The 14874-nt window shown below is 37.9% G+C and overlaps 2 protein-coding genes across 3 annotated transcripts in view; one reads left to right on the forward strand and one right to left on the reverse strand.

The window, feature by feature from the left end:
• LOC139116053 (tudor domain-containing protein 7B-like) overlaps positions 1 to 2239 on the reverse strand; it is a 37013-nt gene extending 34774 nt beyond the window's left edge. Inside the window, exons 1-2 of the mRNA XM_070678558.1 lie at positions 2115 to 2239; positions 311 to 433 (exon numbers count right to left, since the gene is read on the reverse strand). Coding sequence (XP_070534659.1) covers positions 311 to 413 — 103 coding nt within the window. The 5' untranslated portion in view covers positions 414 to 433; positions 2115 to 2239. The remainder of the gene's footprint in view (positions 1 to 310; positions 434 to 2114) is intronic.
• A 13-nt stretch (positions 2240 to 2252) lies between these two features.
• Positions 2253 to 14874, forward strand: part of LOC139116054 (exostosin-like 3) — a 45963-nt gene continuing 33341 nt past the window's right edge. The window contains exon 1 of one of the 2 annotated variants that reach the window (XM_070678559.1): positions 2253 to 2357. The gene's annotated coding sequence lies outside the window, so the exon portion shown is untranslated. Of the gene's footprint in view, positions 2358 to 2582; positions 2710 to 14874 lie in introns of those variants that run through there. The other variant, XM_070678561.1, reaches the window with a different exon arrangement.

Raw genomic sequence — 14874 nt, forward strand, 5'->3', positions numbered from 1 at the left:
AAAGATGTGTGGTGACAAGGTCATTACATCATGAGTATTTGAAGAAAACCACGGACTAACATTGAAAAATTACTGAAAAATATTACAAAAATTATTTGGGAACAATATACTTATCATATAAACTGGCAAAGAATTTGTAATTTTTTGCCCGCTAATTGGAGTTTGCTCAAATGTTTTTATGATAAAATTCAAAACTAAATTTGTCGAGATAACTTTAAGCCATGAGCAAATTGTCAATCATTTGGAGGTGTTGGTCACGAGCAAGGAGCTGCTCTCATACAGCATGTTTTGGACAAGACAGAGTACTTACTATTAAACCTTTTGGAAAGGACTCCTTCTTTACTAGACTGTATGACTGCTCTTATCATGGATTTGATCTCTTTAACCTTGGCTTCATCCATGCTTTCTACCATTCATGTAGTACTCTGAAAGGCTGAAAAAGGAAATCCGGTAAGATTGGCCAATGTCTTCAAAGTTCCTCAACCATTCCTTTAAGATTTTACATTGCAAAATTATTGCAAAATTGTCATTAACTTCTGCTGATGTATAGATTCTTGTAGGACACCTCTCAGTAAAATTATGTGCAAATTTTCACTGTTGAAATATAGATTTTTGTGGAACAACTTTCAAATTCTTCATTCAATACTTCAAAGTTTTTTCCCCCCATAATGTTTGACCATTACTTTCATTAGCTGTACTAAAGACACTTTCCAAAGTCACTTTGAATCCATGAATAATGCGGTGATTTAGCTAAGATGAGCAATCTGACAGTGAGATAAGACCTCTTTCTGATATAAACTTAATAAGGAAATCATGGCCTAGAACAAGAATATTTTATGGCTAATATGTAGATTTTGATGATAAATATGGTGTCTGAAACTATGAATAAAATCACAAAAAATAAAATGTCACAGGTATGTTAAATGATCAGTTGAACCCAAATTTAGGTCCGGTTGGTGAGAACTAAAGGCGGCGTGCAGCTGCTTGAAAGGTTGTAGCTGATTGGCTGATTTTGGGCTAGCATGCAGCTGCTTGAAAGGTTGTAGCTGATTGGCTGATTTGAAATTATTCATTGATATCAATGATACTTTACAATTACAACTTATCAAAGCAGTGCATGTCAGCCTAAACACTTGGGATCATGTGGTCCTAAAGAACCAGGCAGCTTTGAAAACTTCATTACGGCAGTTTTGTCCTGCATATGTTTCCTCAAGTATCTGTTTCCTCATTGCATGCCAACATCATCTTGAAATACGTTTGATGATCAAAAAGTATGTACATTCATCTAAGAATTTGTTTTTGTCATTACAAAAATACTTTCCACTGCTTTTGAAAAATAAAATGTGCTGTGAATTTTGAGTAAATGTTTTAGTATCAACATGGCAATTTTGCATGCTTTGGGAAGTAGGCTGAGACACAGTGGCTGATATATAGAGCAAAAACATTGCAACACACACATAGACTTAGTAACTTTAAGTTTAAGGTTAAAGTTGTTGGGCCTGTTCCCTCAGATCTCAGATTTATTTCCTGTTGCAGTAATTTGATCCACTGGCACTGTCTGCAGAATCAATCTTGTGCCTTTGCCGATAGAAGTATGATGTACTTTTTATATAGGTATGCAGTGTGGCATATTGCGCATACGACAATCTTTAAAACAAATTAACGGTAAATATGGATTTCTCCTATACCGTGCGATTTATCATGTCAAGACTTACGTCCACACTAACTCAAAGTGTGAGTTCAGTGGGCAATGACAGAGGGCCTGAGCCTGAGGCGAGCACATGGATTCGACCCAACGGTCAGGCCCCCTGCTGCGAAACAATCTGTCCTGAGCTTTCGATACATTTGTTGCCTTGTCCAATGACAGAAACGCGGAAAAATGGACACGAATCTAAGTTGACGAAGATTTATCATCGTGTTTAGATTCTAAGTGAACTAGTCATGCAGTCACCATCGATTAGGGCGCGTACATGTACACTCATGTGGACGTGTTGTCGTGCTGGCGAAATTCGAGCTGACTGTGCCTGATATTGATGATGTACACATGTCATTCCACTCTACTACCCATCACAAAGGCGACTGTGACTTTCAAACTACAGGTGTAATTAACATACCTAAAGTAGATTTTTCGTGTTACCTGACGTTTCACTCACTTAAAGGAAACTACTTTACTTTTTTGTTGAGAAACGTGAGGTTCGTTCCGTCGCTCTTGGAGTCAGCAGGTGCAGCTTTGCAAAAACTGCCTATAGAGGGCGTAGTTCAGTCGTATGTTTCAAATCGAGGTCAAACATGGCCGACAGGAAGAGCATCAGTCTATGTTTCTCTCTGACTTCTAAGCGTTCCTGTGGTTTTGGAAGGTAAGTTTGACGTCATAAATACATCTACGACTTTTTATTACATTTGAGATCCTGCTGTAAGTTTTTCATGTTCATGTGATCAGCCAGATGTGCTGATCAAGCGATGTTAAAGGTGACAGTTGCCTAACGCTTCGCTATAGGCATAGCTCATGCCGTACCGTAGTCCGTACACAGTGCAGTGCTTCAGGCACACATTGAAAGAGCACGTTACATAAGCGCACAACTGTATATCTGAGCACGATCGCCGTCTAGCGTCTGCAGTTCATCGGTAAGGCCGATGACTTCTTTGTACTTCCAGTGACGCGGATCACGCTTAGAATCATTGAAAGTCACTGGCGCTACAATATTGCAGGTGTGTACTCTAATTCTAAACACTAAAAGTTCCCTGCGCTGCGCTTGAGTCAGCAAAGGTACAAATACAGTGTACGGCTGGCCCTCGGTTTCTAGACGTTTCGGCACCAAGTCGTTTCGGCCCAAGACGTTTCGGCCTCTCGATTTCAGGCCCCAAGTCGTTTCGGCACCGCGACCCAAGACGTTTCGGCACTGCTCAGGGCTATCTGAGGGAACTAGTGCTGGAGCGTAATGTTGCACATCCAAGCACTAAAAAGTAGTGTCAAATAACATTCATGTAGGCTACATCGTGCTTCACTTTGTGAGAACATAGTAAGAGACCGTAAGAAAAAAACTTCATATCATTTTCAAATCTGTGACACAAGTTTTAGCATGCAATAGCCGCCGACACGGCAGATGTTTGAAAGCGGTGCCAAAACAGCACGGCAAATGTCACACAAATGCACAGAAAAGTACTGGTCAGAACGCAAAGGTCACGCTTACGAATATGACCGGTCAGTCAATTACTAAATAGTTTGAAAACAAATCGAAACAGGGATGCCGAAACGTCTTGGGTTGTGGTGCCGAAACGACTTTGGGCCGGAAATTGCGAGGCCGAAACGACTTGGGCCGAAACGACTTGGTGCCGAAACGACCAGTTACCCTGGCCCTCCCCATCATCACGGTACAGAACTCGATTTCTTTTGTCCAAGGATAACTAACTTAGGCTGTCGATCCCCTGAAACCGTAAGGGCCCCCCACTGAAGACGGGAAAGTTTGTACTCCCGGTGCTTTTATCGTGTGAACGCTTGGTGAGAAAGTTGTACACCGCAATGAATCAGTTACATTATCGCCATACGGCGTTTCCGTGTGACAACAGCCCTTAGCCTGCATGCCGAGTCCAATTTCACGGCTTCGTTGACATGAAACCCTCTCCCATTTGTTCGGTGTAATTGGGTATGGTATAGCGGGCCTGGCTTGTTTAGTTGTAATCATAGACCCTGAAAAAAGAGGGGCTGTGTTGCAATTAGCCCATCCAGACCACCCGCACCAGACTGTACCAGTATCAGCGCTGAAGTGGACGTTGTTGTTAGTGTTGTACCACAGTGCAAAATGGTGTCTTGGCATGGTCACTGGTCGTATTATATGTTTCCGCCACCAAAACCATGATATCATGAAAATTGTAACAAGACCATCTCGATACTTAAGCCCAGGAAACCAGATATGTCCGCCAAGTTTTGGTTTCAGTGGCTTACCAACAAGTCCAATTAGTGAAAGCTTCAGTGTCTCTGACAGCATTGGAAATGCTACTCTGATTACTCAAGATACTGTAATTTATTCATGTTTGATTTTTCAAAGTTGATGTTCCATTACTAATCATTCCAGGTCCAGATCATAATTTATGAAGAAAAAAGTAAGGTTTCACTAAACCTTTGTTTCAAAAACTTACAAAGATAAACTCAGCATGCAAATATCACAAAATATTTAGAAGTACAATTTTAGCATTTGTTGAAGTAATGCTGGGCTAAACAAATGTAAGGTTGGTACCCACACAGTGGAAAGAGTAACTCTTTCATCTACAACTGTCTTGAAGTGATTATCACTGCATAAATTGTTGATTACAGTATCAAACTCTGTCATTGAACCAGGCTTTGATCACAGTCCCTCCACAAAAGGCCGTACTTTGATAATTGCCATGTGATCTGAGGGCATTGACCTGTAACTGAGCGAGGGATAAGAATCTTCCAAAGTACAATGTAAATATTAGATTGAAACAAACAGCCCTTAGACAAATCATTCTTGGATCCATTGTATTTACGGTACTGTAAGATCCTTGGTCTCGGGTCTATGCTTCTAGCATGTATTTGGGAACACAAGTTTCAAGTTACTGAGTTGTAGGCACTGTAATTTGTAAAGATAAAGTAGAAAACCAATCCAGAATTGCTCTTTGTAATGGCTGCAGATAAGAGAAGCCAGATGCTTCTACTGTGGAAGGTTTCGCGAATCATAGAACTGCCAGTGAATGCCATGCTTAAATCTGTCAACAGGTTGACACCATTACTGCTACCAAGCGAATGAATAACACAACTACATTTGATAAAAAGGGGTTGTGTTTCTCTTTCAAACAACACATAGCTAATAGTCCCTCCAAACCAACAACTAAAAGCTTGTTTGTTCAGGACAGCAGCTACAGTTCTATTCCACATTGTTACCCTTTCTTTTGCTATTAAAAAGCTACAATTGTGTTCCTATTGTATGCACTCTACATTGTACATGCACATAGTATTTTTGTAATCTAATACAGTCATGAACACAAGGGTGGCTATATCTATTCCAAAGCCACATTTTGCCACTTGTCGTCTTTCATATCATCAAATCAACAGATTTGGAAAATTTTTGAAGTCAGGAGGGACAAATCTTTATCGTTCCTTTATTCGGAAGATGGTGCTGTTAGTACAGCAAAAAAGCTGTTTACGTCCAGAATCTTCAAATATTTTTCAACGTAAGGAAACAAATATGTAAATGCAGTAAATTACATCATCAAGCTCATAGTCGATATGTTGATAATATAAGTTTTTGGTTCTTTTTTGCATAGTGCTGTATTCATAAATCACTGAGTATGATAATTGTTGAAGCGACTGTAAAATTTCATATAATAACAGTAATATTTGAAAATAAGTTTGTTTTTCATGGGTAAGAAAATACCCATGATTTAAGGTAGCGGTAAAGGCTAGAGCGTCTGTTATAAACTTCAATAAAACTATTAAAACATAAAAGTAGTCAACATTCTCTGTGGAATAAAAAAACTAGACATTTGGGGTCATAGGCATTGCAGAGTTATAGCCCGTTGAAACTTCTGAAAAACTGACCAAATAAGAGGAAGTTGGGGAGTCCTTAGTGTATTAACTATGGTAGAGGTCCCCTAGCTTTAAAAAATGTTTGAAAAGGGAAAGTCATTTTTTACTGTTTTTCAGGAAAGTTTGACAAGGCAGTGCTTGCATTCAGAATGCGTGACTGCTATTGTAAATGCATTTTTAGCTTCTTTTAGTGTCAAAGAGGTGTCAAAAGTGAGATTAACCAAAAAGACTGCTCTGTGACTTCAAAAGAGGGGTGCAAATATGGCTTGTTTTCAACATTTTTGACAGAATAACAGTTTTCCTACATAATTTTATACCAATTTAATCCAACCTTTGAAATGAGATATGGACATGGAATTTTTACAGCCTATTAACAAGGTTACAGATAAGATTCGTACGGCACAATTTTCCTGTATTTGAAGTACTTTTTGAAAAATCACATTTTGAAATTTGAAAGAATTTTTAGTAATATTTTGATATGTAAATCCATGTAAAATCATAAAAACAAATTTTATTTACAAATCCTGCCGTACAAATCTTACAATTAATAGTGTCAACATATTTATAACTAATTTGGTAATATTAATACTATCCAATTATTATTATGTAAAAAAAATATGAAAAATTAAATTTTAATATTGATTGGTGTCATATTTCAAAATCATGTTTACAAATATACAATTTTTATATGCTTTCGAGAAAGTATTAACTAAGGGAGTTATCCTGAAAATTTGAACTAAATATCTTGATTCTAACACTTGAAACTTGACATTAACTCTGAGAAAAGAATTGGTGCAAAAATAGCCTTTACCGCTACCTTAATTTTCTGATTCTGTGCATTGTATAGATCAGTGCAACACATTTGCTGTGACTACGTATTGGTGTATATTTTCATCTGTTTGCTAAATTTTACAAAATCACAGGCTTAAATTTTTGAGAAATGACACATTGTACCATTACAGTACATTTTCAGTCTCATTCTGAGAATTTCCAAACAGTTAGTTGGTTTAAACCAGTAAGTGGAGACAAAACTAGCTGCAAACTTACACAGTGAATGATTTTGTTTTCTTTTTTACTTCACAAATGTGGCAACTTATTAAATGTAAGAGTGCATGACTGTCTATTGAAGGCTTGTACATGTGTAGTCTAGAATTTGGTCCCCAACGATGATGCACTGAACAGATTCTGGAATTTTTGCAGCTGTAACGTGAGCCAAGAAATTCATTGCAATCACAAAGACAGCACGTACAGCAATGCTGCTTATGATGAAACAATGATCGGTAATCACGGTACAGAGGGAAAGAAAAATGTCACTGAAACATAACAGACATGTTCTTCAAGAGTGATGTGTGCAGTTTTGGTTTCAAGTAGCAGTCAGAAGCATCTGCAGTGTACATGTACGATGGAAAATATCAGCTCCATGACATGTGCTAGTGGGTGTGGACCTACTAAGATGCAAAGACTGCCACCATGACAGGCTTGTCCATCAATGAACTGTCAATGACACGTTTGAAGACAAAAGCCTTGAGTGGTATTCAATCTGTCTTCTAGCACACTGGTGTCACACTGACTGAAGAATTGCAAATTGAATACAATGCCATCACACAGTGAGCTATGTGATCAACACATTGGCGAAAATCTTTCCAAAATGTATCATTCTTGAAATTTCTGCAGTTTTACATTAAAGTGATACAAGAACTGGTTTACTGGTTTGACATATTGCCGTTCGATGACTTCACCTTCCTCAAATTTTTCCATGACAATTGGAATGTAGTGTCCGGAATTTTCCAGGTTTAGTGTAATTTGATCATTATAGTGCCTAAATTAACAAACAGTGTTATCACAAGTGCAGGCATGCACTGTTGTAACTTTATCCCCTGCTATTGTGAACTCGATCCAATCTACAAGCTCAATTGTCTCATTTTTCTTGCCTTAACCAGTCCGGGTCAGCTCCAAAATTGGAGACGCTATACATGCTATACCATAATATTTTCCCCCTCTCATTAGCCAATCAGCGGCCAGCGCGCCATCAGTAAAAATTGTATTTCCTGGCAACCTCCACATGCGTCCTTCGTTACGTACGCCATACTGTGTCGAACTCCCGCGCCGTATTCTGTCATAATGTCGAACAGTTGTGTGGCCACTCTGTCAAAACACAATTTCAAAATCGCGTACCAGTTTTATTCTGGCTAAGACAACCAAACCCCACACATCGCTGTGATTCCTAGACTCTGGCTTGAAGTCCTGCGAAATATAAATCGTGTACCTACGCAGATCGTTCAGAATACCCCATTTGTATCGGAGATGGCAGCGATACAAATTCTACCGTATGGGGAACAGTTGTGTGGCCACTCTGTCAACACATTTTCAAAATCGCGTACCATTTTTAGTCTGCGTTTGACAACTACAAAACAGGTATCGTTTTAAAGCTCTGACATTGCTCTTCTTTCTCGCAAAATGTTATACGCGTACCTACACAAATAACCTTTATAACAGTATTTCTAATAGAGATGACGAACATCCACAAAATGATTCTCGGTACTTGAGCGAAATCGATAAACTGGGGGTAGAAATGAATCGTCAATATTTCGAATATTTGTTCACTAATCGGACTCCTTGTTGGACATGACCTTCTGCAGAACACGTGGATTATGTTGACTGTCGAAATTCGTCGAAATTCACAAGACAGGGGCTTAATAAGCGGCCCAAAACTGCTGATCACACTTGGTGGGTAATTTGTGACCCAGCGTGACCTGTACTTTATTAATGATGTATTCTGGTCGATGATTGGCTGAATGCCGGAATACATTATCATAATGAGTCTCCAATTTTGGAGCTGACCCGGACTGTTAACCTACTTTCTAGTAAAATGGAAAAAAATCTTTGTATCGGGAGGGTGCTCCCTTTTTTAGATTTTTCCCCACATGGTGATTAAGCAGTGATTTTGAAGAAAACATACAATTAGTACATAATATTAACATATTCATACAGCATTGGCTGGTCTGATCTAAATTTGGTTGATCTTGTCTTATTTTATTGACTTTGAGACAGGTCAGGCCGAAGGTCTTAAACTTTGATTGTAAATCAGTTGATGGTATGTACATGTACTTTGGTATTTTCTAAAATTGTAGAAGCTATGAAGAGAAAGATGGTGATAATTGTCCTGGTTTGTGAAAGTTTGTTGCAAAGAAATATGTTATTGCAAAAGTTAGCTAGCGGCATCAACTTTAACAAACTAAAAACCCACAGGTTTCTGAAACTCTCTGGTTGGTACACAAGTAACGATAGAAAAAAAAGACTGATTATTTGCTGGTCATAAATTATATGTATCAAAGTTTGAGTCCTCAAAAATTTGATAAAACCACTTACCCTCCGCACAAAAGAGGTGACAGTTTTACAAACTTTTGAAGTAGAATGGTGCCAAAAAGTCTGTTTTGCAGCCACATTATTCAATCTCAGAGAAGCATAACAAGCACTGTACGTAAACACTCTTCAGCTACTCATCCAGGTACTAGCTTGTCAATTTTTTTGTGATCAAACATTGTCACTCGGGCACTTTTCTGAAGTGCCCAAACATGTGTTCCTGATCTGGTATGCAAGAAGTTAATGATATGCACTCAAGTTCACTTTCAATAGAAAACAAAATGTGGCAATACATGTATCTCTATAATCTGGTCATTAATTAAAACAAACTTGATCTTGGATCAAACTTTCACAAAGAAAGATATCTTCAAAACTGCAATCATATGAATACATGTAGTTTTCATGCAGTTGATTCAGTTGGACCATACATGTACTTCAGCAATGCATTGATGACAGAAACGGCTGTGTTACGCCTCCACCATGTTAGACAAGCATTGTGATATGTTGACAGCGTCTGGTTACTTGATACATAGCCTAGAGTCTCTCCTTAGTTTTGGTAAATTATGGGGATCCAAAGGTACAGAGAGATATATGTACTAGACTGATTAGTTAGTAACTCTGTGGACAGGCAGGTATTTTCTTTTCCTTTCCATTTCTTTAACCCCTTCAGTGATATTATTTTTCCCACCGAAATTTTAGTGCAACATTTTGCCAATTTTTATGAATTTTTCTATAATTTTTTTTATAATTTTAGATTAAAATGGACAACACATTTTATTGGCTTTAGTAATTTTGATCAAAATTTCTGCAAAAATCTGAAAAAGATTTGAGTGGGGTACATTTTATAAAGGCAACAAAAATACGTTGGCACTCAGAGGGTCCAAAGCACAAGTAATTTACAATAGCCATTCACATGACAAGGGTTTGGATAAGTTCAACCAAAAAAACATGTTTCTTGTATCCTTGGTCAAAGTGTAATACTGCACATATTTTAATATACAGTCCATGTATCAACAGGTGTGTGTACCAGCTTCTTGCAATGATGATATTGTGAATTACACAACTAATACAAGTCAGTATCCATTGAAAATTGTAAGTCATTATTGTGCCAAATGTGTTTGAGGGGGGGGTAGTGTTGCTTGGCAACCGCCCTGTCAAGTTTAGCTGCTGCTGCACAAATAAAGCGTGGAGGCATTGAAAGATCTACTGTTTGATTGTGAGCTTGACAAAAAACAAGATGTTTACAAGTAAGGGCTTCTTCAAAGTCACTGTATGATCAAGAAATGACAATAAACTACAAGTACAGCAATTGTCAAATGCATTTCACACATGCCAAGCATAGACAACGCCAAACTATTTATCGAATCTGACAAATATCCCAAGGAGAGGTACCGACAATCGTCTCTGGACAGACGAGAGATCTTGAAAAGGACCTTGCCCAGAGCGACCAATCTTATTGGTCCTATCTTCTGGCTAGGATTGAAATTCATTGAATTACAGAGTATCTGTTGTTTGCTTTGCTAAATAGGTTGTGAATCCAGCGTCACTGGTCATGTGTGAATTAGCCATAACATCATCCGACTTTGTTTATCAAAATGATATAATGGTTATCTTTTCCTCTCAACCAATGATTATTTCAAAGTTATTTTAAACGAAGAGTCTTTCGGTCAGCTGTTTGACCAAACTACCGGTACAATCAGTCTGTGTTTTTTTACAAACATGCAGAGCCACACTGGGGGCCCGGCTCTCAAAGCGTGAAAGTATTGGACTGGCTTTGATGCTGGTGACTAGCACTGTGTGTTCTATCGTAGACTGTCCTTTGTCCAATAAATCTACATTTACAGTTGGATCAATAAAAGAGAGGCCATTAAAGACAGATCAATAATAATGCCAAATGCTTGTGTATTTGATCACACTTAGTGAGATCACAGAAAAGCACTGTTTTAGAAAAATCTTTTTTTACGTGTAATAAGTGCATAATGTCCATGAATTACAAACTCTGTTAGAAAAATTATTACAGTACTCACTAAGTTATTTGGGCCACATAAGTCCAATATTTAAAAAAAAAAATTGCCAGACATACACTGTAAATTTGCTAGAGTTCTCTGGATATTTGACATCTGTCTTCAATTTATATTTTAGGATGCCATAATGTTCATGTACTGATACAGGATGTCTTTGCTGTTCCTCTTCAGACATCCTTTATCACCACTTTCATTTTCAAGTTCAGCCATGAAGCTGTAATGTTGTAACACTGTACCAATAATTAGTTGCTAATAGCCTTGTTCACATTGGCAACCCAACTGAAATTTGGGCCGACGCAAAATAATCCTCCTTTTGGGAACAGATTTGGTCCATGTCCGCACTTACCGGTACCTGAATTTGGGCCGACGTAAATTTGCCGTCCTTTGTGACCTCTGACCTGTCAAGGTTCAAGATGGCGGATTTGAATACTGCCGCGCTGTTTCTACTGTTCATGATTTTCTGGCGGTTTTTACGCAGAAGAAGGGCAAATATGACTACCACTCGTCATTTTACGTCTCCTCCGTGCTCCAGTTAGTCCCATGAACCGCCATATTCTACGCGCCAATGCGTTACTCAAAATGAACATGTGAGGGCGTCAACTGGGACCAGGGCCGACGTAACGTGTCCGCACAGGCGATTTTGCGTCGGACCAAATTTTGCATCGGCCCTGCGTCGGCCCTGAACCCCCCTTCTCACCGGGACCAAACTGTGTCGGCCCAAGGCCGATGCAGCGTGTCCACATTGGTTATTTTACGTTGGTCCCGGCCCAGCACCGGTGCTACACTGCCGCAAAGTGGTCAATCTGAACAAGGTAAATAGCTTCCCTGAATGAAGAAAAATAAACATATCTGCTGTTGTTTTTCTTTAATTCAACTTGTAGTCTTGGTGCACAAGCTGAGTTGGTTTTTGTGGTTTGTCTCATGCTGAGATAGTATGTATTTGGTCAAGTGTGTTCTATTAATGTATATGATATACATACATTAGTTATGCAGTTTACGCATTAACATTCGAATTCTAAGGCAGGATAGATTATATGATTATGACAAATGGCAACGGTTACTTTCAAGCAATTACTATGCTGACACATGTTTATGGTATGTACATGGTACATATGTCGTATGTATGTGTTGAGATGTTTGTGACGATGTATACACAGTTGGTACCATTACCAATGATCAGAATTCTGATTTCATCAAATGCTCTATATCATGTAGTTACATGTAATTCTTCTAATAATACTCAATCTGGTGATCAGATTTGTGTAACTCAAGGTCACTGACAGATTTGTACTCTTTTGACGCTTCATCCTGTGTAGTGATATCAATATTGATGCGAACATGCGACCACTGTGATACCACCCGTAAATTTTCATCATATTTCTATTTTCAGTTTACTGCAAACATTAAACGTACATTAAATGGAATGTCTATTGACCGTCATTTCTCTGTTATTAATGTCTAAACACAAATGACTAGCAATTGTCGCATTAGTAAAAATAGTAACATGTGCAGATGTATGTACTTTGCATGTTATAAATAAAGTGTCATGTCTATATGCAGTTTGCTGGGGTTTTTTATGACCTTTGACATCTTTCAATCAATTCAGGAATTTCTTCTTATTTCTTTGAATCAGTAATATGTAAAGTTTTCTTTGGTTAAAGAGAGTATGCAGTGTATCTGAATGAGTTATGGGATGTCAAATTGACTTTGGGAATAGATAATTTATGTTGTAGTAAAATGGAAGAATTACCTCCACTTCAACTATACAGTGTCATACATTGTCCCATAAACAAAACAAGAGCCTACATGATAGCCCCTGAAGATTGTTCTTGAAGAACGTGCTTTTGGCTAAATCTGGAAGGACAAATCCATTTTATCGCATGAAATCAAATTAAAATAGACTTTTCTAGTGCAAGATTAGAACGAGCAAGTAATGAAATTCAAAGAAAATGGTTTTATTGGCTCTTATTGAGAAGAAAGCGATTGTGATTTCCTAACATTGAGAAATAAAAAACACAAACGTATTCAATGTGACATTGGCTATGAACAACAAAGTTCTAAAGCTTGGCATTCCATCACAGGCCATATTGACTTAGCGGTTAACTTTGCAGTCCCATTGGGATTTTATTGGTCTTGTAAAAAGTGGCCATGACTGAATTGAAATGGCCGTCTCTATTGTTGGTAGTTTTGTAACTCAGGTATCGAATGTAATCCAACAGAAACGTGTCAAGTTTTACAAATGGCCATAAATATTTGCCGATACCAAGGAGGACAGGTTGACAGCCACTTTCCCAAAGTCTCATTTTATTCAGAGTTGTGTAAAATGTTGATTTGAAATTGAATCTATGTACTGTATATACCAACCTCTCTGGAGTTTTACTGTAGTGCAGGATTTGAGGATATCTCATTCTTACACTAAAACTTCTGAGAGATTCTAGACTAAGTCTGTTTGTCCTTTGTGTTCCATGTCACCCTATATGAAGACTCTTTACAGCAATTTGTGATCAACAGCATTCAACTGAGAAAATATAGAATTAAACTGCTTCTTTCTGCTCTGAGAATTGCCGTTCAAAGTTGTGACATTACTTGGTTCACAATTCAGTATTACTACATTGGGAACACTCTTGATAGTTCAAGTAGATTGATTTACATGTAATTATGAGCTGTGATTGTGAAGCTATAGTAGCTCAAGTGTTTTTGCATTTTCTACTTGTTTTGTTGCGTTGGCAAAATAGTGTCTTGTTCAACTCTCCAAATCAAGTCAAATTACATGGTGTTTAACTTAACACAACCGTATACATGTGTATGTCACAGGTTTAATCAGGACTGGAAGTCATTTTTCAATGCCAACATTGAATGCTGTTCACAATGCATTGTGTTGATGAGAATAATACTTGGTATTTCAACACACAATACTTTAGGGAGACAGAATGATAATATACATGGAATATTGTAAATGTCCCTGTCAGTGTGCCCTCTGAACCAATATGGCACGCCATGATGCAAAAAAAGGCCTGTCACGCAAGCAAGTTGTCTGGTTTACATGTGGGGTTATACGGCTGACACCAAAAATTTCCACAATTCCTAAAATTGATGCAAAGTTTTCAGAAAGACATTTGTTATTTGAGGGTACACTGGTCCCTTTGTTCTTATTCAAAAAGTATTTCAGCATCTACCGCAGAGCACATAAAAGTAAGTTTACTGTAATTACTATAGTAGCTAAAAATAGGAATTTTGTAAGTTGGTAATAAGTGTACATTTGCAAATTACAGTGCGTCTTCGTTTGTCTACATTTGTGATTGTAATCACATTCTTCAAACCAAAGCAGTGAGAAAAGTGTACATGCATTAGCACATAGCGTTTTTCTCAAATTAAAATGAGCCTTTTTGATGTTTTGAATCCTGTGTGCATGCACTGCAAGTCATGTGTATCTAGTGCTATTATCCATACATTTAGATGTGTTGGCAAAATAGGGGTTTCAGAATGCGCAGTCAGTAGTTTGTGCTTTGAAGTTTTATGGTTCTCTTAAAAACATTGTATGAGAAGACCTGTAGGTGGATTTATGGAGGTTTGATTGTGTCAGTGGTATTTTGTAGATGGAGAAGAGGTTTGGGAGTTGTAATTAGCCTTTTTGACATGCAAAAGAGGAAAGATTTAGAGTGCCAGTATCAAGTCAAGTGGCAAGTGGGTGTATGTATTCCTCCATGTACTGGTATATGTTGCTATACTTTTAACTATTGATACATGAACAGATCATTGATGTGTTATTGTCCACCATGGTTGTTCAAACTTTTCAATATGAACAGTGAATTGCCAACTGTGTAGGTAAGAATCATTTGCCAAACTGTATAAGTGGGATCATCAATGTAGTGCATTAGATTTGTACATGATCAAGTTTCAGATAAACTTGACTCTGATAACTCACAAAAAATTGTATTTCCA

The sequence above is a fragment of the Ptychodera flava genome, chromosome 17 (assembly GCF_041260155.1).
Source record: "Ptychodera flava strain L36383 chromosome 17, AS_Pfla_20210202, whole genome shotgun sequence".
NCBI lineage: Eukaryota > Metazoa > Hemichordata > Enteropneusta > Ptychoderidae > Ptychodera > Ptychodera flava.